Here is a 25,659-nt window from a genome sequence, read left to right as displayed (position 1 = left end):
AAGAAATCAGTGGAGAAACCAAGGTTCGGCCACCACCGAAGTAAGAGAAAAGGAAACTGTAGGGAGAAAAGAAAGGAATGAATGAGACGTGAACCCAAAAAAAAAAATCTGAGTTGGCTGGGTGAGAAAAGAAAAGGATGAATGAGATGTGAACCCCAGAAAAAATCTGAGTTGGCTGGGTTAGTCGTGAGCCCCAGAAACCAGAAAAATCTGAGTTGTCTGGGTCAGTCGTGAACCCAAAAAAAAAAAACGAGAAACAGACGTGAGATGAAAAGAATGAGACTGACTGGGTCAGTCGTGATTCCAGAAAGAAACGAGAAACAGACGTGGAATGAAAACAATGAGACTCACTGGGTCAGTCGTGATTCAAAAAAAAAAACGAGAAACAGACGTACCTTTTTGGATTTTCAGACTTTAGAAGAGGAAATAGAGGAGAAATAGATCTTCAGACGTGCCTTTTTGGATCGATTCCAGTTTCAACTAAAGCGTGGCTCTGATACCATGTTAGATTTGCAATCTGCAGATCGTTCCACGCGAGAGAGCTGCGAAACAGAGAGAGATAGAGAAAGGGAGAGAGAGGTTTGGGAAAAACCGATACCCTGTTGTGTATGGGTCGGCTGTTGTGTATTCCTTTATATTAACATGTGATTACAAACAAAATTAGGGTACTAGAATACCCTTATTACAATAATCAATATTACATAATGCCATTAATGAAGAAGTGGATGTCACGGGTCTGGATCTTCAGATCCATGACCCGTAACCAGAGAAAACACTTCTTTTCAGGGCAAGCATCATAGGAGTTCGTTTCCTTCTAGTGAAAGTCAGTTCAATCATAAAGTCTTTGAACTTATTCATGCGGATGTATGGGGTCCTAGTAAGATTCCTACCAGGACTCAATGTCGTTATTATCTTGTTATTGTCAATGATTTTTCGAAGTTGTCTTGGGTGTTCTTAATAAAAGAAAGATCTGAAGTTTCTAGTATTCTCAAATCATTGGTTATTGAAATAAAAACTCAATTTGAATATGTTGTCAAGATTATCCGCATTGATAATGCCCTTGAGTTTAAAACAAAAGCACTGTTGCAATTTTATCGGGACCATGGTATTCAACCTCAAACCACGTGTGCCTATACTTCCCAACAAATGGGGTGGTTGAGCGAAAACGCAGGCATCTCCTTGATGTAGCCCGCACCCTTATGATTCAATCGCATATTCCTGCTTCATATTGGGGTGATGCGGTTACCACGGCTTGTTTTTTTATCAACCGCATGCCCTCATCATCCGTGGACGACCAAATTCCCTTGCAAATTCTGTATTCTAATGTACCCCTCTTCTTGAAAAGAAGTCATCGTCATATTCATTATGTATGTCTGACCCGATCCATTTAAGTAATGGATCGGGTCTAGACCCAGTCCATGTATAATGTGTAGTTAATACTTTGTCGAAGGGTATTTTCGTACCCTAATATTTTACACCTTTATTATTAATAGAATGAGAGGGCAGTCACGATAGATTGAACCCCTTTTTCTCTGAAATCTCTCTCTCTCTCTCTCTCTCTCTCTCTCTCTCTCTCTCTCTCTCTCTCTCTCTCTCTCTCTCTCTCTCTCTCGATAACAAGGTTTCCTTCTTACATGGTATCACAGCCCAAAGCTGGGAGTGAATCGCAGCGTGGAGCGTGGATCCATCAGCGTCAGCAGCGTGAATCTACCAGCCGTGACTCTTTCGCAGCGTGAATCTGTGTGAATCAAAGACCCAGCGTGAACTTAGTGAATATGTGGATACGTGAATCTGCGTGAGCTCAAATCTGGGAGTGAATCGCAGCGTGAATCTGCGTGGAGCGGATCTATCAGTCGTGACTCTTTCTGCAGCGTGAATTTGTGTGAATCACGTGAATCTGTGTGAAAATCGCAGTGTGGGTCCATCAGCGTGCTTCTATCAGCAAAATCTGGATACGTTATTAAATCAGGTTCCACTTTCCTTGTAAAAAAAAAAAAAATCGATCATGTTTCTGTTTTCCCTGCATTTAATCTGTGTTTCCTTTTTCTGTTTTCCCTGCTACCTGCTAATCATTGTTAATCTGCCTTTCTTGATCTGTGGTTTTCTTTAATACCTGCTAATCACTTTTTTCGTGCTATTCATTGTCAATCTGTGTTTCCCTGCTACCTGTTGTTTTTTCTTTTGCATTTAATCTGTGTTTCCTTTTTCCTGTGTTGATCTGTATTTTCATTGGTTCTAAAGAGAGCTGCCTGCTGAGTATCACCTATTAGCAGCCATATGTTTTCCCTTATCTGAAAATTTTTCTGGTTTCGTTGGTTCTGTCAGCCGAGTACTCTGACTGGTCAAGAGTTCTGTCATCATTGTTGTCCTAAAGTTTTCTATTAGCCAAGCAGTGTTCTGTTAGCCGAGCCCTCTGCTTTTTGTTTTTCATACCTAAGTGTCAGTTCAAACATATTCATCCAATGGATTTTACTCACGGGCAATCATGTCTGTCCTCAAGTTTTCTCGGTCAACTAGTCTCTGAAAAACTGAATAACTGCAATTTCTTAACCTGGAAAAGACAGATCATTCTGTTTATAAAGAGTCAGGACCTCTCTGGTCATCTGGATGGATCGGTCCCACAACCTCCAGAATTCCTTTCGCAAGAAAAGGCGGACGATAAAGGAGAACAATCTGTTGTTCTTCACAAGAATCCAGAATATGTTGCCTGGATGAAGAGGGATCAATCGCTAGTGGCATACATCACTTCAACCCTCTCACAGGAGGTCCTTATTGCTCTTCCTGATGATTGTTCGGCAAAGGAACTGTGGGATACGCTAGTTCAGACATATTCACAAATTTCTGAGGCAAGAATTATGTTTCTTAAGCGAGAATTTCAAATGCTGAAGAAAGATTCCATGTCTATTATGGAATACCTGAATAAAATGAAAAGCATCACAGATCAGTTGGTTGTTGTTGGGTGCCTTGTCAGTGAAAAAGATAAAGTACAACAAACCTTGAGTGGATTGGGGCCAGACTATCATGTTATGACGACAACCTTACTATGTTTACCAGAACTTCCAAAGTTTGAAGATCTTCGTGCAAAATTATTGCAATATGAGATGAATCTGAGAGGTCCCTCTGAAGTCTCTCATGGGAATTCCGGAACACAAGATGTGTTGGCTATGGGAATGAGTTATGGTCGAGGACGAGGAAGTTCTTTTCGAGGAAGAGGAGGCCAAGGGAGAAATAACTATGGAGGTCGTGGCATACTTCCAACACCCAATATCCAGGGACAAAGACCCATTCTCACCTGTTTCCTATGCAACAAGAAAGGGCACATTAAAGCAAATTGTTGGTTTAATCCTCAAAACAAAGGGAAAGCTCCACAAGCAGAGGCTAGGAAGGATGGAGAAGTAAAAGAGTTGTTGTTGGCAGCCTTGGCAGGATTGAATATGAAGCAAAATGACAAAGGAATTTGGTATGTCGACTCTGGAGCAGCTACCCATGTTACAGGTGATGTAGGTAAACTCTTCACTCTTACACCTTATGTTGGAAAGAATAGCATAGTCACATGAGATGGATCCCATCATATCATCTCACATACTGGAAATGCCATTATACACATGTCAAAGTCCTCTCTCAAACTTCCAAGTGTCATCCATGCTCCTAATATTCAAAAGAATATTGTTTCTGTCTCAAAACTGGTTGATGATGCTAATGCTTCAGTTGAATTTACTCCCTCTTCTGTTTATGTCAAGGATCTTCGCACGAGGAGGACATTCGCTGAAGGAAAACGATGGGGCAACATGTACATCTTCCAAGAAGATCCTTCCTCCATTCATTCCAACTATTCATCCTTGAAGCCTCACCAACGTCAAGCTTTTGATTCTGATTTTATATTTACTGTTTCTAAAAGTAATAAGCCAAGACTTTGGCATAGTCGTCTTGGCCATTGTGGTAGCCATTTCATTGAAAAACTTGTCATGAATAATCTTATTCCTAAGTCCAGTCTGAGTTCAGAAGTCGTTGATACAAAATGTTCTAGTTGTCATCTATGTAAGAGTCATGCTTTACCTTTTGCTTCCATCAATAAAAGAGCTTCAAGGTCATTTGAGGTCATTTGTTCAGATGTCTGGGGTCCTGCTCCAATTACTTCTTTTTCTGGCAGTAAATACTATCTTATTTTCATTGATAGTTACTCACGTTATACTTGGATATTTTTTATGAAGCACAAATCAGAAGTCTTTGGATTGTTCCAGAAATTTCACTCTTTTGTTCAAAATCATTTCTCTACCAACATTCTTAATTTCCACTGTGATGGAGGAGGTGAATTTTTCTCGAGTGATTTTGTTAATTTTTTTCAACATAATGGGATAAAGAGAAGAGTGCCTTGCCCTCATACACCTCAACAAAATGGGATTGCTGAGAGGAAGCATCGACATATTGTTGAGACTGCAATGAGCATGATGCACGGGAGCAATCTCCCTGTATCATTATGGACTGAGGCCTTTCACTCCACAGTTCATGTGATAAATCGATTGCCTATGAGTATCTTAGAAAATAAGTCACCATACTTCTCTCTTTTTGGCATACAACCTGACTATCATGAATTACGTGTGTTTGGGTCTATTTGTTATGTACACATTGATAACTCACTCAGGCACAAGTTCCAAGATAAGGCTTTAAAATGCAGGTTTATCGGATATGCAGAAGATTACAAAGGGTACAGGTGTTATGATCCCCTGAGTAAGCGTGTCAAAATATCAAGGAATGTTATTTTCGATGAAATGAACTTTGTTGATCAGGATACTAATTCAACTATGGGAGATACTGATAACTCAAGCTCCAGCATTGAGGTATACTACCCATGGTTAAATTCAGAACTCTTCTCCAATGGTAAAGTAGACTGTCCAGAAAATTGCAGTCAGAAGGAGCCACATGAGGATTCAGCCAATGAGACTCAAACGGAGGAAACTGTCACATATGACTTGGAGCCAACAAGGTATAAGGGTATTGTGTACACCCAGCGAGAGAAAGAGCCCTCATTCATTCCTTGTACGAATACGGATCCATCTGGATCATCCGTTTCGCAACAAATGGATATCAGAAGATCTTCACGGATTCGACATCCGCTTGACAGGTGGGTAAGTTATAAAAAAAAATCATTGGATTTTCAGTTATTCTTGACATCCATAAGTAAAGAGGATGAGCCTCTTGAAAAAGGTGCGTAGGATCTGACCCGATCCATGTAACATGTAATGTAATTTTTGTTTTTCATTTATCAGGTCTGGATACACCAGACCCGGACCCATACCTTAATGTAACTTAAATACCTAAGTTTAGGTCACGATTTCATGACAGAAATCGTGACAGCCGAAGTCGATCTCTCCCTTTTCTCTCCCTCTCTATTTCTCTTCTCTTTCTCAATACAGGAACCGAAAGAAAATTTACATGGTATCAGAGCCAAGATCCAACTAAGGGTTGAAGTGGATTCCGAAGGTGCCGAAAATCAAGGTTTGAGGTTTCGCCTACTCTTTTCTTCATTTCCTTCAGTTTTTTCTTTTACCACGATTCCAATCTCCACTTCTCGTTTCTCTTTCTGTTTTCCCACCTTTTTCACGCAGTGAATCCCTAACATCACGTGGATTTCATTTCCACGATCTCTTCCTTTAGTGGATTCACATCTCACGTGAATCCCTAATCAGTTCACGCAGGATTCACGTGAATCCCTAATCAGTTCACATCTCACGTGAATCTTGATTTTTTTTATCACGATTTCAATATCCACTTCTCGTTTTCCCATTTTTTTCACGCAATGAATCCCACGTGAATCCCTAATCTCACGTGAATTTCATTTCTGCGATTTCTTCATTTAGTGGATTCACATCTCACGTGAATCCCTAATCTGTTTACGCAGGATCCAACAAAAATTTTTTTTGCTGTTCAGCCTTTTGTGGGACAGAAAATCTGTTCATTCCTTTGCCCTCATTTGTTTTTTTTTGTATCATTCTTGTTTTGACTGTTACAAGTGGGATTCACATTGAAAACTCAGTGCTTTCTTCTGACAGTTTCTGATCGGTCTATCTTTGAGTTACTACAGCCGGAAAAAAAAAAAAGGCCATCAGCAAGCCACTCTGACTGCAGACTGCGCAATCTGTCAATACTCAAAAACCTTTCTTGTTAAAACCCCTTTTCATGGATCTTCATTCCTCTTCATCCAACCTTTCCTCAAGTTTTCTCACTCAACTCGTTTCTGAAAAGTTAACTACCTCAAACTTCTTGATTTGGAAGAGGCAAATTATTCATTTTATAAGGAGTCAAGGTCTCTTAGGTCACCTTGATGGAACCACTTCCGTCCCACTCGAATTTGTTACGAGAGAAGAAAAAGACGACAAAGGAGTAAGTTCAATTGTGTATGTCAAGAATGTTGAGTACCTCAACTGGGAAAGGAAAGATCAATCAGTGGTTGCTTACATCACTTCCACCTTGTCCCAAGAGGTCCTTGTTGCCATCCCCGACAATTGTACTGCTCTGCAACTTTGGGAAAAATTGATTCAAACATATTCACAAGTTTCGCAAGTGAGAATGGTTTTTCTCAAGAGGGAATTCACGATGTTGAGAAAAGATTCCATGACCATCATGGAATATCTGAACAAGATGAAGACTATCACAGATCAACTTGCAGTTATAGGATGCGCGGTGAATGACAGCGATATGGTACAACAGACTCTGAGTGGATTGGGATCCGACTACAACATGATCGTCACTTCCCTATTATGTCTCCCTGCTCTTCCTACCTTTGATGAGTTGCGAGCAAAATTAATTCAGTATGAGATGACTCTGAAAGGGTTCTCTGAGGAATCTCACGTTCACACAAATTCTCAAGAAGTTTTTGCCACAGGGGTGTCTTATGGTAGAGGACAAGGGCGAAGTGGACACGGAGGGCGTGGTTTACTTCCCACTCCAAATATGTTAGCTCATGCGCAGGGGTCAAGATCCATTCCTACCTGCTTCCTTTGTAATAAAAAGGGGCATATCAAGGCGAATTGTTGGCATAATCCAGAGAATAAAGGAAAGGGTCCACAGACAAAAAACAAAAGGAAGTTCTCAAGCAGTGGAGAGATTAAAGATTTGTTGATATCTGCCTTGTCAGAGTTGAAATTGAAGCAGAGCGATGAAGGCACTTGGTTTGTCGACTCAGGGGCAGCGACTCATGTAACAGGTGATGCAGGTAAGATTTCTAATCTCATTCCTTATTTTGGAAAAAGTAAGATTGTCACTGGAGATGGGTCCCACCATCCTGTTTCTGAAAAACTGTCATTCCCATGTCACATTCCACTCTTACTCTTTCTAACGTTCTTCATGCTCCTGACATTAAGAAAAATATTGTCTTTGTCTCCAAACTTATTGATGATAATAATGCTTCAGTTGAATTCACTCCCTTCTCTGTGCAGGTCAAGGACCTTCGCACGAGGGAAACATTCGCTGAAGGAAAGAGACGAGGCAATATGTATGTCTTTGAAGAAGCTTCTTGCCATGCTGTCCGCCCTGTCCACCTGAATTCAGAGCCTTCATTAGAGTCGTGTTCATCTTCTTCTGCTAATGTTTTTAGTATTTCTGAATGTAATAAGCCATTCTTATGGCATAGTCGATTAGGACATTGTGGGGGTCATTTCATTGAGAAACTTGTATCTAATAATCTCATTCCAAAAGAAAGTCTAAATAGGGATGAGAACAGTCACAAATGTTCCAGTTGTCTTTCCTGCAAGAGTCATGTATTGCCTTTTCATTCCATTAATAAGAGAGCTTCAAAACCTTTTGAGATCATCTGTTCTGATGTATGGGGACCAGCCCCAGTTGTTTCTGGATCTGTGAACAAATACTATCTAATCTTTGTTGATAGCTATACTCGATACACTTGGATATATTTCATAAAAAATAAGTCGGAAGTCTTCTCTTTGTTTCAAAATTTTCTTTCACTTGTCAAAAATCAATTTTCTGAGTCCATTCAATTTTTCCAATGTGATGGAGGTGGGGAATTCTCATCCCGTGATTTTATCTCTTTTCTTCAAAGTAGTGGAATAGGAAGAAGGGTGTCATGTCCTCATACCCCTCAACAAAATGGAATTGCTGAACAAAAACATAGGCATATCGTTGAAAGTGCCATGAGTATGCTTCATGACAGCAATCTTCCCATCAACTTATGGACAGAAGCCTTCCATTCTGTCGTGCATGTGATAAACAGACTTCCTATGGTTATTCTGGAAAATAAGTCTCCTTATCACTGTCTTTTTGGAACTTATCCTAGTTATTATGATCTGCGTGTTTTTGGATGTGTTTGCTATGTGCATATCGATCAGTCCCTGAGAAACAAGTTTCAAGACAAAGCCCAAAAGTGCAGATTTGTAGGATATGCAGATGACTACAAAGGGTATAGGTGTTATGATCCCACCAACAAACGTATCAGAACCTCAAGAAATGTTGTCTTTGATGAACAAAATTTTGATCACGGAGCTAACACAACGAGTATGCCAACTGAAATTTACCATCCTTGGCTAAGCTCAGAACTTTTTGCTGGCTCCAATGAAACATGTTCCTCAGATTGCGTGCGACAAGAAGAAGAGGTTTTTTAGAACACTGGGACGTCGGGGTCACAGAATGCAGAGGAAGTACCAGGTAGATACAAAGGCATTGTCTATTCCAGACAGAGACCGACAACATCAAGCCTTTTAGATCAGGTCTCAGCCGCCAATCCTACTCCTTCTCATACCCTCGCAGTCAGAAAATCAAACCGCATACGGCATCCTATTGACAGGTGGGTTAGTTATAACAACTTCTTCTTGGACTTTCAATTGTTTTTAACTGCCATCAATAAGGATGAAGAGCCCATCATGTATTATCAGGCAGCAACTTCTATGAAATGGGTAGAAGCCATGAATGATGAAATGCAAGCCTTGCATGAATGTGGAACATGGGAAGTTGTTCCCAGACCACCTGACAAAAATGTTGTTGGATGCAAATGGGTCTACAAAATCAAGTACAAGCCAAATGGAACTATTGAACGATATAAAGCAAGGCTTGTAGCAAAAGGATTCACTCAAGAAGCAGGGCAAGACTATGATGAGACTTTTAGTCCTATTGTAAGAATGGGAACGATTCGAATTATCATTTCCCTGGCTGTTGAACATGGATGGAAGTTGAGTCAGCTTGATGTAAAAAATGCATTCTTACATGGGGATTTGAAGGAGGAGGTATACATGGAACAACCCCCTGGATATCAAGAACAAAATTGTAAAACCCATGTATGCAGGTTAAAAAGAGCCATCTACGGCCTGAAGCAAGCATCTCGCTCTTGGTTTGATAGCTTCTCATCTGAAATTCAGAAACATGGATTTTCGCGTTCCATGCTGGACCACTCATTATTTATCTTTAAAAGCCAGTCTGTGACCACTCTATTATTAATTTATGTCGATGATATTATCATCACAGGAAACTCTGCGGACCACATTCAAGAAATAAAAGACTTATTAGGTCAAAGGTTCAAAATGAAAGACCTTGGAGTTCTATGTTATTTCCTTGGTGTAGAAGTTGACAACCAGGCTCATGGATTGACACTCACTCAACACAAGTACACCGTAGATGTTCTCAGCAAGACAGGCATGAAAGACTGCAAACCTCTAGGAACTCCGAGTGTACTTCATCAAAAACTTAGCGCTCATGATGGAGATCTGTGTGATGACCCCACCAGGTATCGCAGCATAATAGGAATGTTACAATACCTCACATTCACTAGACCTGATATTGTTTATTCAGTCAATCAAGTGTCTCAATTTATGCATGCGCCACGTACTGGACATATGGAAGCGGTCAAGAGGATCCTTAGATATCTGAAAGGGACTATTGGGGATGGATTGATATATTTACCACAGTCCCATGGCCAAAACGAGCACGAAATTGTTGTATATTGTGATGCAGACTGGGCAGGAGATCCCGACGAAAGAAGATCTACATCAGGATATTGTGCCTTCATTGGAAGAAATTTAGTCTCTTGGAGCAGTAGAAAACAAAAAGCTATCGCTAGATCAAGCACTGAGGCTGAATATAGATCCATGGCTGCTGCCACTGCCGAAGTCACATGGATCAGGCAGCTTCTAACTGAAGTAAGAGAAAAGATCTCCCACACTGCCTTGCTCTGTGACAATCAAAGTGCTATCAATATGTCATTCAATCCAGTACATCACAGTCGTGCCAAACACATTGAGATCTACCAACACTTTGTGAGACAGAAGGTTGAAGAAAAAGAGATTGAACCTGAGTTTGTCAGTACTGAAAGACAGGTTGCAGACATATTTACAAAAGGGTTAACCAAGGATCGCTTTTGGATGCTTAAAAACAAGTTGTTCATGGTCCAAAACCATGATCAACTTGAGGGGGGGTGAAAAAGGTGCATAGGATCTGACCCGATCCATGTACCCAATCCATGTAACATGTAATGTAATTTTTGTTTTTCATTTATCGGGTCTGGATACACCAGACCCGGACCCATACCTTAATGTAACTTAAATAGCTAAGTTTAGGTCACGATTTCATGACAGAAATCGTGACAGCCGAAGTCGATCTCTCCCTTTTCTCTCCCTCTCTATTTCTCTTCTCTTTCTCAATACAGGAACTGAAAGAAAATTTACACCTCTCATGTTCTATCAAGCTGCGAGATCTAGAAGATGGGTAGAAGCAATGAATGAAGAAATGGAGGCCTTACATGAATGTGGGACATGGGAGATTGTGCCTAGACCACTGAACAGAAATGTTGTTGGGTCAAAATGGGTGTACAAGATAAAATATAAACCAGATGGGAGCATCGAAAGGTACAAGGCTCGACTTGTAGCCAAGGGATTCACACAAGAGGAAGGTCAAGACATTGATGAAACTTTTAGTCCTGTAGTTAAGATGGGGACCATTCGCATTGTGTTGAGTCTAGCCATTAAACATGGATGGGCATTGAGCCAGCTGGATGTTAAAAATGCTTTTCTGCACGGGGATTTAAAAGAAGAGGTCTACATGGAACAACTCACTGGATATGCAGAACGAGACGCCAAAAAATATGTATGCAAATTAAAGAAAGCACTCTATGGTCTGAAACAAGCTTCTCGTTCCTGGTTCGACAGTTTTTCTCTAGAAATACAACGGCATGGCTTCTCTCGGTCTCTTCTGGATCACTCATTATTTATTCACAATGAACAAGGAGTTACTACTCTTCTGTTGATATATGTAGATGACATCATCATCACAGGGAATTGTAAAAGTCACATTGAGCAGGTGAAAAAGTTATTAAATCAGAGATTTAAAATGAAAGATTTGGGAGAGCTGCGATATTTTCTTGGGGTAGAAGTTGATAACAAAAATGATACACTTACCCTTACCCAACACAAATATACGTTGGACATTCTCGGCAGAGCAGGTATGACAGATTGTAAGCCGTTAACAACTCCAAGTGTCATTCATCAGAAATTGAGTTCACAAGAAGGGGATATATATGGAGATCCCACTAAGTATCGCAGTTTAGTTGGCATGTTGCAATACCTGACTTTTACTAAACCCGACATAGTATATTCGGTTAATCAGGTATCCCAGTTTATGCATGAACCTCGTGTTTCACATATGGAGGCAGTCAAACGTATACTTCGCTACCTAAAGGGTACAGTGGGTGATGGGTTGGTATACAAAAGCAAAGAAGAATTAGATCCAGGCGGGGGCCATGAGATTGTCACTTATGCTGATGCTGATTGGGCGGGTGATCCAGACGAACGACGATCAGTATCCGGTTATTGTAGCTTCATTGGGCCAAACTTGGTATCCTGGAGCAGTAGAAAACAAAAGGCAGTTGCTAGATCAAGCACTGAGGCTGAATACAGATCGATGGCCACTGCCACGGCCGAGGGTACATGGATAAGACATCTCCTGACAGAAATGGGAGAACCGATTGCTCGGTCACTGTTGTTGTGTGACAATCAAAGTGCCATCAACATGTCATTCAATCCCATTCACCATAGTCGAGCAAAGCACATTGAAATAGATCAACATTTTATTAGGAAAAAGGTTGAAGACAAAGAGATTGAGCCTATGTATGTGCCAACTGAAGAACAAGTTGCTGATATCCTCACTAAAGGGTTGACAAAGGATAGATTTTGGTTTCTGAAGAACAAGTTGTTCATGGTCCAACACCATGCACAACTTGAGGGAGGCTGAAAAGAAGTCATCGTCATATTCATTATGTATGTCTGACCCGATCCATTTAAGTAATGAATCGGGTCCAGACCCAGTCCATGTATAATGTGTAGTTAATACTTTGTCAAAGAGTATTTTCGTACCCTAATATTTTACACTTTTATTATTAATAGAATGAGAGGGCAGTCACGATAGACTGAACCCCTTTTTCTCTGAAATCTCTCTCTCTCTCTCTCTCTTCCCCCTCTCTCACTGTCGATAACAAGGTTTCCTTCTTACACTTCTCTCTTTTGCCCAAGGTATTTGGGTGCGTTTGTTTTGTGCACAGACTCGGACCTGACCGTGATAAATTAGCCACTAAGTGTATGTTTATAGGCTATCCCAAAAATCAAAGGGGGTATCGATATTATGATCCGATTTCTCGTCGGGAGTATGTCAGTGCGGATGTATCTTTCTTGGAGTCTATTCCATATTATTCCAGTACTGGTGCTAGGATGCAAGCTAATCAAGATGACTCCTTTCCTCTTCCTGTTCCTCCTTTTTCTTTGGAATCGGTGCCCCTAACACCTCCTCCAACTCATTCTACCTCACGGTTTCACAATCCTTTATTGGTGTATGTGCGTAGAACTCCACCTCTTCTAGTGCCTCCATCTTCGTCTTCTCTTGAGGTAAGTGCTCCTGATAGCAATGACATTTCTGTTAATGATAACAGGCCTATCGCTCTACGAAAGGGGACACGACAATGTACCTTATATCCTATGTCTCAGTTTGTGTCACATGCTAGAATTGGTAATCAGATGAAAGCATTTATTTCAGCTTTATCTGCCGAAACTATTCCTATGAATTATCAAAAGACAATACTCGATAGCAGGTGGAAGCAGGCTATGCAAGATGAAATGGATGTTTTACTGTCTCAAGAGACATGAGATCTTGTTGATCCTCCATTGGATGCGGACATTGTTAGATGCAAATGGGTATATACCATTAAGTACAACTCAGATGGTTCAATTGAAAGATACAAGGACCGGTTAGTAGCAAAAGGTTATACTCAGACATATGGTGTTGATTTCTTTGAGACATTTTCTCCCGTAGCACGGATGGGTACCATTCGTCTCGTTCTCTCCGTAGTCATTCATCGTGGTTGGAGTTTGTGTCAACTAGATGTGAAAAATGCATTCCTATATGGGGATCTGTCTGAGATAGTCTACATGCAACAATCTCCTGCGTTTGTGGTTGAGGGGGAGTGTCAGAAGGTGTGCAGACTAAGAAAGGCGATATATGGTCTAAAGCAAAGTCCTCGTGCATGGTTTCAAAAGTTGTTGGAGGTGATGTCAAAGTTTGGTTTTAATAGGTCAGCGTCAAACCACACATTATTTATTAAGAAAACTAACTCCGACATAGTTGTTATGATGGTATATGTGGATGACATCATCCTTACAGGAGATAACATGAAAGATATTACAATTACAAAGGATCATCTTCAAAAACATTTTGTTACAAAAGACCTTGGTTCCCTTAGATACTTTCTGGGCATTGAAGTGGCGAGGAGCAGTGAGGGTGTAGTTTTGTCTCAACGGAAGTATGTTCTTGATTTATTAAAAGAGACAGGAATGTTGGGAGCTAAACCAGCAAATATTCTCATGGATCACAAAGTTCATTTTATTGGATGAGGGGTCAAAACCTGTTGATATCAGGAGCTATCGCTCACTGGTAGGGAAGTTATGATATGTGACAGTGACTAGACCTGATATTGCTCTGGCTGTAAGCAAGGTTAGCCAATTCATAGACAAACCGACTGAGGTACACTGGAATGCTACAATGATGATACTCAGGTACTTAAAATCTTCTCCTAGAAAAGGGTTATTATTCAAGAAAGGGGGTACCCTGGAAGTAGTTGCTTACTCTGATGCTGATTATGCTGGGTCTGTAGAGGATAAGAAATCTACCACAGGATTCTGTGTATTTGTAGGAGGTAACCTAATTTCTTAGAGAAGTAAGAAGCAAACTGTGGTTGCTAGGTCGAGTGTCGAATCAAAATATAGGGCTATGGCCCAAATGGCAGCTGAATTAATGTGGGTTCGAACTGTGTTGACCGATCTTCAAGTGAAGGTTTCATCACCTATGGTGATGATGTGTAATAACAAGGCAGCTACATATATAGCCAATAATCCGGTATTTCATGAGAGGACAAAACATATTGAAGTTGACTGTCACTATATAAGAGATAAGGTTCAAGCTGGACATATTTCTACTAAGCATGTAATATCTGAGGATCAAGTTGCAGATATTTTTACAAAGCCTCTTGCCAGGCCCAGTTTCTCAAAATGTTGTGGCAAGCTGAGCATAATTGATATCTATGCGCCAACTTGAGGGGGAGTGTTAAGATAAGTCGACCACTCTAAAGTAAAGTTTATTTATTCTTAAAGTTGTTTTTGGTATTTTATAAATAATGAGGGACTCTAATGTAAATTTGCTCTCTTGGCTAATCTCTATTTAAACTAAAGGAGATTAGACCTAATGCAGTTTTCTAAGTTCTTTCTTTCTCTGTCTCTCTCGTTTCTGAGTATTCTCTGAGTTTTTTTCTACTACAATCCACATGCACGAAACGGGCGGGACAGCACCAGGGTGTGCAGTCGCCGTCCCCTAGCTGGACAGCACCAGGTGTGTCGTCCCACAGCTGGACGACACGGGGTACCACATGAAATGGACGAAAACAGGTAATACAGATGAGGGCTCATGGAATACAAACCATCGTGTTGTCAGACGGTCTTTGCTCTATGGTCTTTCCTGAGAACCAGTTTTCCTTTGGTTCGTAGGCTTGGACCTCTTCTTCAGTGGTGTAATCCGGGAAGGGTCTTTGAAGATGCCCATGGTTTTAAGAACAACAAAAATGGAACCAATCTCAACCCAGCATGTCACAAACTATTTTAAACTATGATGGTTTTATTATATAAGGCTATCCATATAATTCAAGCACTAGCAAAATCAGGTCTACAACTACTTTGCCAGCTGAAACATTGATTGCATACAGGTACTATCGGTATGGAAGAAACTTCCAACATGTTGCACACAAACACAAACTGATAGAATAAATGTACAAAAACCACATGAAAATGAAAGAACATGGTAACTGAAGTTTTTGCAGAAACAGATACTTGTCACCCACATCGTTGCACAAGGAAAATTGATAGGCAAGATTTATCTGATCGTTCAAACCGAAGCGCCTGCACAAGTTGAAGCAAGTAACATTGAAGTTCCTCATCATCAGCTCTTTCAAGAATGCTTACTGCATAAGCACGAACCTGTTGAAAAAGATTCAAATATCGTCAAACCAAGACAAAAATTAAATCTATCACACTCAATTTTATATGTACATGTGTTTTGTTCATTTTGAGAAGAACAAAGAAAAAAAGATATATCAAACCTCTTATAGAAAAGATGTGCTACTTTGGTACAGTAACGAACATGCATGAGGTCAAGGTACATGATAGGTAGAACGCTCCATATTGTGCTAATTGTCAGCTATCAAGACTCGAGCATACTAAAACGAGATTCACTACTTTGTACTGTGTACTCATTCCATCATAAGTATTACTATATTTTTTATTATAACAATATTATCACAAGATTTTCTTAAAATGATATTAAAGGTGTTTATCATGAGCATCCTTGGTTGCATGTCTGCAGCACACTCAGTCCATCAGTCTTAAAGATGATATTAAAAGTGTTTAATCATGATATTTTAAATAAATCACATTATGATCACTAAAATATCTACCTCAATATTGCTCTATCTCATAATTTTTTTTGCAGAACAATATAAGATGATTTTTTTCTTTTGTTGGACAAGTAAGCAAAAAAGTCCCTCAAACAAAAATGAGTAACATGGCAACAGAGCATCCCTAAGGCCGTAACTCTTACCCACTCATTTGTCCCTGTATCTAACACTAGACATCCTTTTATGGGAACAAGAAAGCAAAGGGAAGCCCCTCCCTGAGTTGGGTCTACTTTTTAAAAGAGAATACGCTCCAGCTTCACAAAAGTGATTGTGTGGTTTAATGTTGAATGCGGAACACTTTCCTGTAGAGGTGGGCAATGGGCCGCCTCGGACCAGCCAGCCATAGCCTGGGCCTTTAAATTCAGCCCGGGCCTGAATATATATCTGTGTGTGTGTGTGTGTGTGTGTGTGAGAGAGAGAGAGAGAGAGAGAATTTGTATGTACATATATAAATAATATATATATATATTACATATATAAATAATATATATAATAAAATATATATTATGATTATACATATACACAAGCATAACGGGCAGGCCATGGGCCAGGGGTTTCCCAATGGGCCAGCCCAAATCAGGTTTTTGGCCCCGGACCCATTGCCCACCCCTACTTTCCTGTTTATGAATTTTAAACCCAAGTGGATACCAATAACAGAATCAATCACAAATTTTTTCGGACAGTTTTTTGAAAGACCTATCATTTTTATTATATCGGCACATTCCAGGTTCACTCGTTCATCATTCTCAAAGGCATCAACTACATAGTTTACTTAGAGAGAGAGGACAAACCAGGGAACCGAGTTTCAGGAGAATATCTCAACTTACTTCTTCACTCTCAAATACAGATGATAAAAGCTCCAAAGCATCAGCTGTGTCAATTGGTTCCCACCTTCCCATCAACTCCACAGCCTGTTTTGCTTCCTGTAATTTAAGTACATGTCAAGTGGTTAGAGAAGCAAGGCCTGCAAAGACAAATAACAGGACAGGACCACCCTAAGTTTTTGGACATTGCCGATTTGCACCCTCTTCCCCCACACTGATGTGACATAAGCACAGACTATGTAACAGAGACTCTTCTAACAGGGCACAACACCCATACCCGTGCGAGTGTGACACTTGGACACAGCTTCCTTTGTGTCAGGTGAAGTCAACCACACTGAGATTCATTTTTGTCCAAAAGTAGATTCAGTTAACCCTAACCAAGTCCAGTTTATCTATATTATATATATAAATACATAAATGCACACACATATACATAGTGTTAACTTAAAATTGCTAAAAATTATATATAAATATATACCCTCCCCGCACCAAATTTTTTTTAAAGTGTCGCATCGCCGCATCTGTATCCTCACCAGCATCCGCACCCGCACCTATGTGACATAGGGCACAGAGAATTTGCTAGATATGCTGATCTTAAAAATTTTAAACTCTATTTCACTTGAATCCATTTACAGCACGGTTCCCCAAACAAAATTGCATATGCAAGACATAAGTTTCATCCAAAAACCAAAAGTCACAAGGAAAATCAATTCAAAATAGTGAAAGCAGACCAAATATGTGGCACCATACATTAAGAATGGAGAAAACTAAATCCTACAATTCATCAATGGAGGTATACATATCCTGACCTGAACATCACTCCACTCAACACATCGTAGAAACTTAGTGAGGGCTTTTTTCTCTGACTTCAAGGAAAAACGAAACTTCCAAAGTAATTGTCTTTCATCTCCACTAAGGGTTCGTGTTGGAGGATACTTGAGTATTCTTTGTATCGACCTAAATCAATTAACAGAGTTAGAAAATTTCTGCATGCATTTACGCTCAGACAAAGATGCATCATTCACATAGTTGTATCTCGTATGCGTGGAGAGAGAAAATCAACAAATGAATAACTTTGCAATATATAATTCTGCATGAGAAAATCATCCTTCATCTCCACTAAGGGTTCGTGTTGGAGGATACTTGAATATTCTTTGTATAGACCTAAATCAATTAATAGTTAGAAAATTTCTGCATTCATATACGCTCAGACAAAGATGCATCATGCACATAGATGTGTCTCGTAAGCATGGAGAGAGAAAATCAACAAATAACTTTGCAATATATAATTCTGCAAGAGAAAATCATCCTTTGCAAAGTCAACAAGAAAATCATAATTTACAAAGTTACCCTTCAAGTTGATGCTAGATATTAAACAGCAAATTTTCCAGATCACAAAGTATTGCATGGAATATCTCCCTACCTTGTGAATGTTTTCAACATGAACCATAGAGACCTCATGACCAATTCCTGTTAACAGCATTGACCAGTCCTAATTCTCCTTCTGCTTGACCAGGGAAACACCTCTTCCTCAATGGAGGAAAAAGGTGCAACTATGACTGTCATTCTCACCATCTCCAAACCAATGCTAATTTTCATTGACATACAAGTAAATCCCAAAAAGCTTGAGATTAGCCTTTTTCCTCTAATGACCATTGACCATGTCATCAGAAGGCAACTGAGACTCATATCTAACTCAAGCATGCATCCAGGCACCTCATTGCATATTGACATTAACAACGTTGACCAGTCACCACTCTCATTATTTTAAGAGAAAGAAACACTTATTTTGATCTAGGTCTTCTGCACCTCTGAAACAAACAGTAATACTTAAAGGAAACAGAAGTCTAAGCTTCATTAAGCCTGAGATAACTCTTTCAAAACCACACTGGCAGAAGCTTGAGCTGAACCGTGCAGAAGAAATCTCCAAGAAAGGGCACCCATCTCCCTTTGATCCAGTAGCATGGAAGTAGAGTTTTTTCAGCCTTAAAAGCCTTCCAAACCTGCCCAAAAGGAATTCCAGAATATGAAGTGTCTGAATTAATCAAACACCCTGTTTGGTTACTGGCAAAAGTCGCTTCACTTCTTGCATCCCCCTACATTTCCATGCAACACTTGGTAATGAAGTAACTAGACTACTGTTTCAATAAGGGACCTTGACAGGAAAAGCTATCCATAACTGTTTAATCATGGAAGTAAAAAAAGTCAAAAGAGAATTTCACGAGAAAATGAGTTTCAAAACTTACAAATTGCAAGCTAGTGCCCATCTCAAAAAGGTATAAAAAGAAGCACCCAATCCATCCAGTTGATGGTATGAACAGAGACTACACAAGACTCCAATCAGCTCACAAATGTCATGATTATCTATGCAAGTAATTCAAAATCAATGATAAGATCTTTCCTACGATAGTCAAGGAAAATACAATTTGACTTGCAGAAAATTAATATCAAGTAATTTGTGCTGCTAAAACATTTATATTAGAAAATATTCATCAGAATAAATACTTAACAAGACACTGAGACTGCCAAAAATTGATAAGCACAGTCAATAAAAGAAACCATCATATGCTTCAAGACCAATATGAAGACAACAAAAAATCATTCTTACCTTCTTTCATTAGAACTCGGTTTGAGATCCTTGTCAATAATGCCACGAGTCAAGCTTCTTGCTAACTTTAGTTGCTTGTGCTCAGAAGGATTTATCCTTCCAACTTCAGGATCCCACACTATAACAAGTTCATTTGTTGATGAAAAGGGTGATGGAGAAAAAAGATTTGCTCCTGTTTCCTACATAATTGAAATATGGAACTTAGCAGCACTCAGTAGCAGAAAAAAACATCTCCCCAGTCAAACAATGTGAATACTCGACATTACAAGCTCAAACTAAATGAGAAAAGAAGGAAAGAGAAAATAAATTGAGATTTAATGTTAAAGAGAAACATGTTGCATGCTTGAGCAATAACACTGAAAGCCTTCACCTACCTTGTTTAAGTTACAGGTGAATGGGGAGAAAAATACTCAAGAAAAAGACACATCTCTAAGCCAATCAAGAAAGGAATCTGAGCCACTGGAAATACAAAATGAAACCTGGACACAGAAATGTTGCACAGCATTGTAATGAAGTATGCGGAAGTATCCAAGAATGCCAAAGCATTCACTATGTCCAACATGGACAAATGAAACAAGCATAAGAGAGGAAATCCACCAAGGGATATACGAAGGGCCTTATAACAAGGCTACACACATAAAAAGAATATCTCTTTTATTGGAGAGAAGCTCTCTAAAGCAATACAAAATACAAGGGGGGTTCCCCCTATTTATAAGAAAAGGGAGACCAAAGGGGGCTCCCAATAGAGTCGTTGGGAGCCCCCAACGGTCACAATTGTGACCGTTGGGGGGCCCAACGACTCCATTGTGGGGCCCCTTTTGGTATCCCAAAATACATTTTAGAAAATAAAAAAACAAAAATAAAAAACAGGAAAATAAAAGAAATAAAAAAAGTACCCCTATTGGGTACTTGTGAAAAGACCATAATACCCCTATCGGGTATTATGGTGAATACATCTATATTTATATATATAGATGTATTATTACATATGTCTTAACACCCCCCCTCAAACTTTACGGGGAGATGACCAAAAGTTTGCCAAGAAGGAACAAGAAGCGAGGAGCAGGCAGGGCTTTGGTAAAGAAATCTGCAAGTTGATATTCTGAAGTGACATATGACAGTGTAACTGTCCCACGAAGATATTCATCACGTACATAGTGACAGTCCATTTCAATATGTTTAGTCCTCTCATGAAAGGTGTGGTTGCTGGCAATATAGATTGCACTTTTGTTGTCGCAACAAAGCTTCGAAGCACCGGTAATTTCGACTCCCATATCTTGAAGAAGACTTCAAAGCCACACAAGCTCCATTGTAGTAGTTGTCATAGCCCTGTATTCTGCTTCAGTAGAAGACAATGAGACTTTCTGTTGTTTCTTGCACCTCCAAGCAATTAGTGAATCTCCTAAGAAAACACAAAAGCCAATAGTTGAGACTCGATCATTTGGGTTTCCTCCCCAGTCAGCATCAGTATAAGCCAGTAAATCTAAGGAAGAGAGTGAGGATAGGAATAGCCCTTTAGTCAAGTATTTTTGATGTATCGAATGATCCGAAGCACAGCACTCATATGCACAGATGTAGGGGCATGCTGAAATTGGCTTGCAGAATGCACAGCATGAGCAATATCAGGCCTGGTGATAGTCAGATAGGTGAGGGAGCCAATGAGTTGCCTGTAGAGCGTAGGATCATCCAGCAGAACTCCATCCTCCAGTCGTAGTTTAGCATTGATAACCTTGGGAGTCTCCACCTTTTTGTCATCTGAAATCCCAGATTTGGAACATATGTCTGCAGCAAGCTTCATCTGTGACAATATATACCCTCGAGGAGAGTATGCTACTTCTATACCAAGAAAGTACCTGAGAAAACCCAGATCAGACATATCAAAATTATGTTTTAACATATTTTTAACATTAAGAATACCACTTTCATCATTGCCAGTGATGATCATATCATCAACATAAAGCAGAAGGATGATGATACTATTACCTGCACGTTTAACAAAAAGAGTAGTGTCAGTATAACATGAACGAAATCCCAATTGTAACATGATAGCACTAAATCTATCATACCAAGCCGTAGGGGCTTGTTTAAGGCCATATAAAGCTTTTAATAATCGAAGAGTTTGACCTTGGTTAACACTAATTCCCGACGGAGGATCCATATATACTTCTTCATTCAGCTGACCATTAAGAAAGGCATTTTTAACATCTAATTGAAATATAGGCCATTTCTTAGATGATGCTACAGCAATTAGAGTTCTAACGCTTGTCATGCGAGCCACAGGGGCAAAAGTCTCCTCATAATCGATGTTATGTTCTTGTGAATATCCCTTAGCAAATAATCTAGCTTTATAACGTTTTAGGGAACCATCACTTTTCGTTTTGACTTTGTAGACCCACCGACATCCTATAGCTTTTTTATTTGGAGGAAGTTGAACTATTTCCCAAGTTTTAGCCTTATTTAAAGCATCTAGTTCAACTTTCATTGCTTCAACCCAATGAGGAATATTTTTTGCTTGATTATAATGGGAAGGTTCATAGTAAGAATGCAAGGCTATTAGACAAGCTCTATAGTTAGGTGAGAGAGTTTCATATGAGACAAACCTATTAGGTGGAATTGATTCTCTATAAGATCGCCTAAGGGAGGTTTCTTCTAGGGGTTCATTAAGCCGCAAGAATTTTTCTAAAGCACTAATAGGTTGTGCTTCCTCACGCCGAGTGTATACTTGGAGATTGTCACCATTAGTTGGTGATACATCATTATCATGAAAATCATTATTATGAAAATCATTATTATGAGTACAACAACAACAACAACTACGCCTTCATCCCAAAACAATTGGGGTCAGCGATATGAACCAAAAAGAAATTCATTTTGGGTCTTCCACAAGAATCCTTTTCCTCCAATCATTTCTATCCAACGCCATGTCCTCGGTGAGGTTCAAAGCATTCATATCCTATCCTATCATCTCCATCCAAGTCTTCCTAGGCCTACCCCGACCTCTTTTAACTAATATATTTTCCCATTTCTCCAACCTTCTAACTGGAGCATCATTAGGCCTTCGCCGAATATGTCCAAACCACCGTAAACGATTCTCTCGCAACTTATTTTCAATGGGTGCAACACCTACCTTCTTACGTATCTCTAAAAATTCTGAGTATTTTCTGAAAAATCATTATTATGAGTATTTTCTAAAAATTCTGGATGACTCAAAGAGTCATCATTTGAATCTTCTAAAAGATCATTGATAAACATATAATCAATTTCATTTGGTTTTTCCAATATTTCAAATCCATTTTCATCTTCTAAAAAGGACACATCTTTGGAGACAAATAACTTATTGTTTTTATAGTCAAAGCATCTATAGCCCTTTTGATTTTCACCATATCCTAAAAAAATGCATTCTATTGCTTTAGGTGACAATTTATCTCTTTTATGTAAAAGAACAAAGCATTTACATCCAAAAATACGAAGACGATTGTAATCGGGTGTCATATTGAAAAGTTTTTCATAAGGAGAGATATTGTTCAATTTTGAAGATGGCATTCTATTGATTAAATAGGTGGAGGTTAACACGGCTTCGGCCCAAAAACTTTTAGGAATATTTTTAGAAATGAGTAATGATATAGTGGTTTCTAAAATATGTCTATGTTTTCTTTCCGCTAGGCCGTTTTGTTCAGGAGTTCTTGGGCAAGATTTTTTATGACAAATGCCATGTTGTTTTAAATATGATTGAAACTCATTTGATAAGTATTCTCCACCCGAATCGGATCTAAGAATGGATATGTGACTTTGAAATTGATTTTGAACTTTTGCATGAAATTCTTTGAAGAAGTTAAAAACTTCCGATTTAAGGTTAAGAAAATAAATCCATACATATCTAGTAATATCATCAATAAAGGTAACATAATATGAATAACCACCTTTGGATAGAACCGGAGATGGTCCCCATACATCGGAATTCACCAATTCAAAAGGTCTTGTTGTCACAAAGGTTCTAATAGGAAAAGAAATAGACTTCATTTTTTCAAAAATGCAATCTTTGCAATTGATATCTTTTTCTTTACAAAACTTGTTTCCAAAAGGAAAAAGATACATTTTAGAGTAACTTGGGTGTCCAAGCCTTTTATGCCAAGTTTCAATATTTTTGTCTTGGACATAAGTACAAAATGAGGTATTTGGAAGCACTAAGTTATCCATAAAATAAAGATCTCCCTTCCTATGGCCTTGCCCAATCCGCTTCCCGGACCGGAGATCCTGCACAAAGCACCCTTGGGATGAGAAAGATATTTCGCATCCATGGTCGACAATTTGAGAAACGGAAAAGAGGTTAAGATTTAATTTAGGAACTATTCTAACTTTTGGAACAAGAAAATTTTGAACATTTTTAGAATCAAGAGTTCCAATACCATTTATTTTGAGAAAAGTTCCATCGGCCGTATAGACGCAAGAAATTTTTGAATTGGTGTGCACGTTGGTTAATGCATTTTCATGAGGAGTCATGTGAAAAGAGGCTCTGGAATCTAAAATCCAAGAGTACGTACCGGGAGGTGATGATGAGGCAATGGCAGCACCGGAGGTGGAAGAAGTAGCCTTTAGAATTTGTTGGAGAGCCAAGAAAATTTGACCAAGAGTATCTTTGAGATCCCTGCTCTTGCCATCATCTTCTTTGGTGGAGGATTTCTCAATGGAAGCCACCTTTGGCTTGAATGCCCCATTTAGCTTTGGGCAAACGGGTTTAATATGTCCCGACTCATAACAATGATGACATATAATCATTTTTCTTCCACCACTCTCTTGCTTACCAAAATGAGGTGGCTTGTATGTTTTAACATGATTGTCGGGTTTAGATACGGCAAGAACTTCATCTATGCTTTTACCCATGTTATGCCTAGTCTCTTCTTGAGTAATCTCGGCAATAGCCTCTTCTAAAAGAGGAAACGTAGATCTATGAAGAAGTGAGGATCTAACTTGTTCAAATTTGGGACGAAGCCCAAATAAAAATTGAAACAATCTATCTTGTTCCATTTGTTTTTGTCTTAGTTTCACATCCTCCGTAGCCACCCATTTAGGCTCTAAAAGAGCCAATTCATCCCACAAAGGATTTAGAGCACTATAATAGTCTTGTATGCTCATGTCGCCTTGTTTTGTGGTTCTTACTTTTTCTTGTAAAAAATAAGCTCTTGCAAGATCTTTTTGGGTATACATATCCTTCATAAAAAAACAAGCTTCATTTGCCCGGCGGAATTTTGCAATATTTGCACATACCTTAAGTTCGACATTATTCATAAACCATGCTAGGATTTTTGCATGGTTGCTCTCCCAATCTTCCATTTGGTGATGATAATCTTCAATGGCCTTGAGACGAGCATCACCTTCAAGTGCTTTCTCTTGATCTTCTTCCATCTTTGTGAGCTTAAGTTGGGGTTCCGGAACGGTTTCCATTACATAACCCCAAAGCTTTTTGCCTTTGAGATTATTCTCCATTGCGGATGCCCACATCATGTAATATTTTCCATTGAGCTTGAATGATAGATCGATCTTGACTTCCATTGCTACAAAATGAAGAGGTGAAAAAGAAAGGAAGTAGAGAGAGACACGATTTTACCTTAGAAGATCGTATGGCTCTGATACCATGTAATGAAGTATGCGAAAGTATCCAAGAATGCCAAAGCATTCACTATGTCCAACACGGACAAATGAAACAAGCATAAGAGAGGAAATCCACCAAGGGATATACGAAGGGCCTTATAACAAGGCTACACACATAAAAAGAATATCTCTTTTATTGGAGAGAAGCTCTCTAAAGCAATACAAAATACAAGGGGGGTTCCCCCTATTTATAAGAAAAGGGAGACCAAAGGGGGATCCCAATAAAGTCGTTGGGAGCCCCCAACGGTCACAATTGTGACCGTTGGGTCCCCAACGACTCCATTGTAGGGCCCCTTTTGGTATCCCAAAATACATTTTAGAAAATAAAAAAACAAAAATAAAAAACAGGAAAATAAAAGAAATAAAACAAGTACCCCTATTGGGTACTTGTGAAAAGACCATAATACCCCTATTAGGTATTATGGTGAATACATCTATATTTATATATATATAGATGTATTATTACATATGTCTTAACAAACATCGCATACTATTTTTAGAAAAACTAATCTGGTACCATAATGCAAAGAAAACCATGTGGTCAACACCAAAAGATTCACCAAGGAAAACTATTACTTCTTTGAGAATATAAT

The 25,659-nt window shown here is 39.2% G+C and overlaps 1 protein-coding gene across 1 annotated transcript in view; it reads right to left on the bottom strand.

Moving 5' to 3' along the window:
- Nucleotides 1–25,659, bottom strand: part of LOC149832225 (phosphatidylinositol 3-kinase, root isoform-like) — a 143,801-nt gene that overhangs the window by 89,225 nt on the left and 28,917 nt on the right. Inside the window, exons 6-9 of the mRNA XM_090012388.1 lie at nucleotides 19,418–19,596; nucleotides 17,619–17,766; nucleotides 16,813–16,908; nucleotides 15,374–15,509 (exon numbers count right to left, since the gene is read on the bottom strand). Of these exons, the coding sequence (XP_089868514.1) occupies nucleotides 15,374–15,509; nucleotides 16,813–16,908; nucleotides 17,619–17,766; nucleotides 19,418–19,596 (559 nt within the window). The remainder of the gene's footprint in view (nucleotides 1–15,373; nucleotides 15,510–16,812; nucleotides 16,909–17,618; nucleotides 17,767–19,417; nucleotides 19,597–25,659) is intronic.

The sequence above is a fragment of the Nuphar pumila genome, chromosome 7, assembly GCF_984573655.1.
Source record: "Nuphar pumila chromosome 7, dmNupPumi1.hap1.1, whole genome shotgun sequence".
In the NCBI taxonomy this organism is placed as follows: domain Eukaryota; kingdom Viridiplantae; phylum Streptophyta; class Magnoliopsida; order Nymphaeales; family Nymphaeaceae; genus Nuphar; species Nuphar pumila.
Note: the sequence above shows the minus strand (reverse complement) of the source record. Positions and strands in the feature narration are given on the sequence as shown.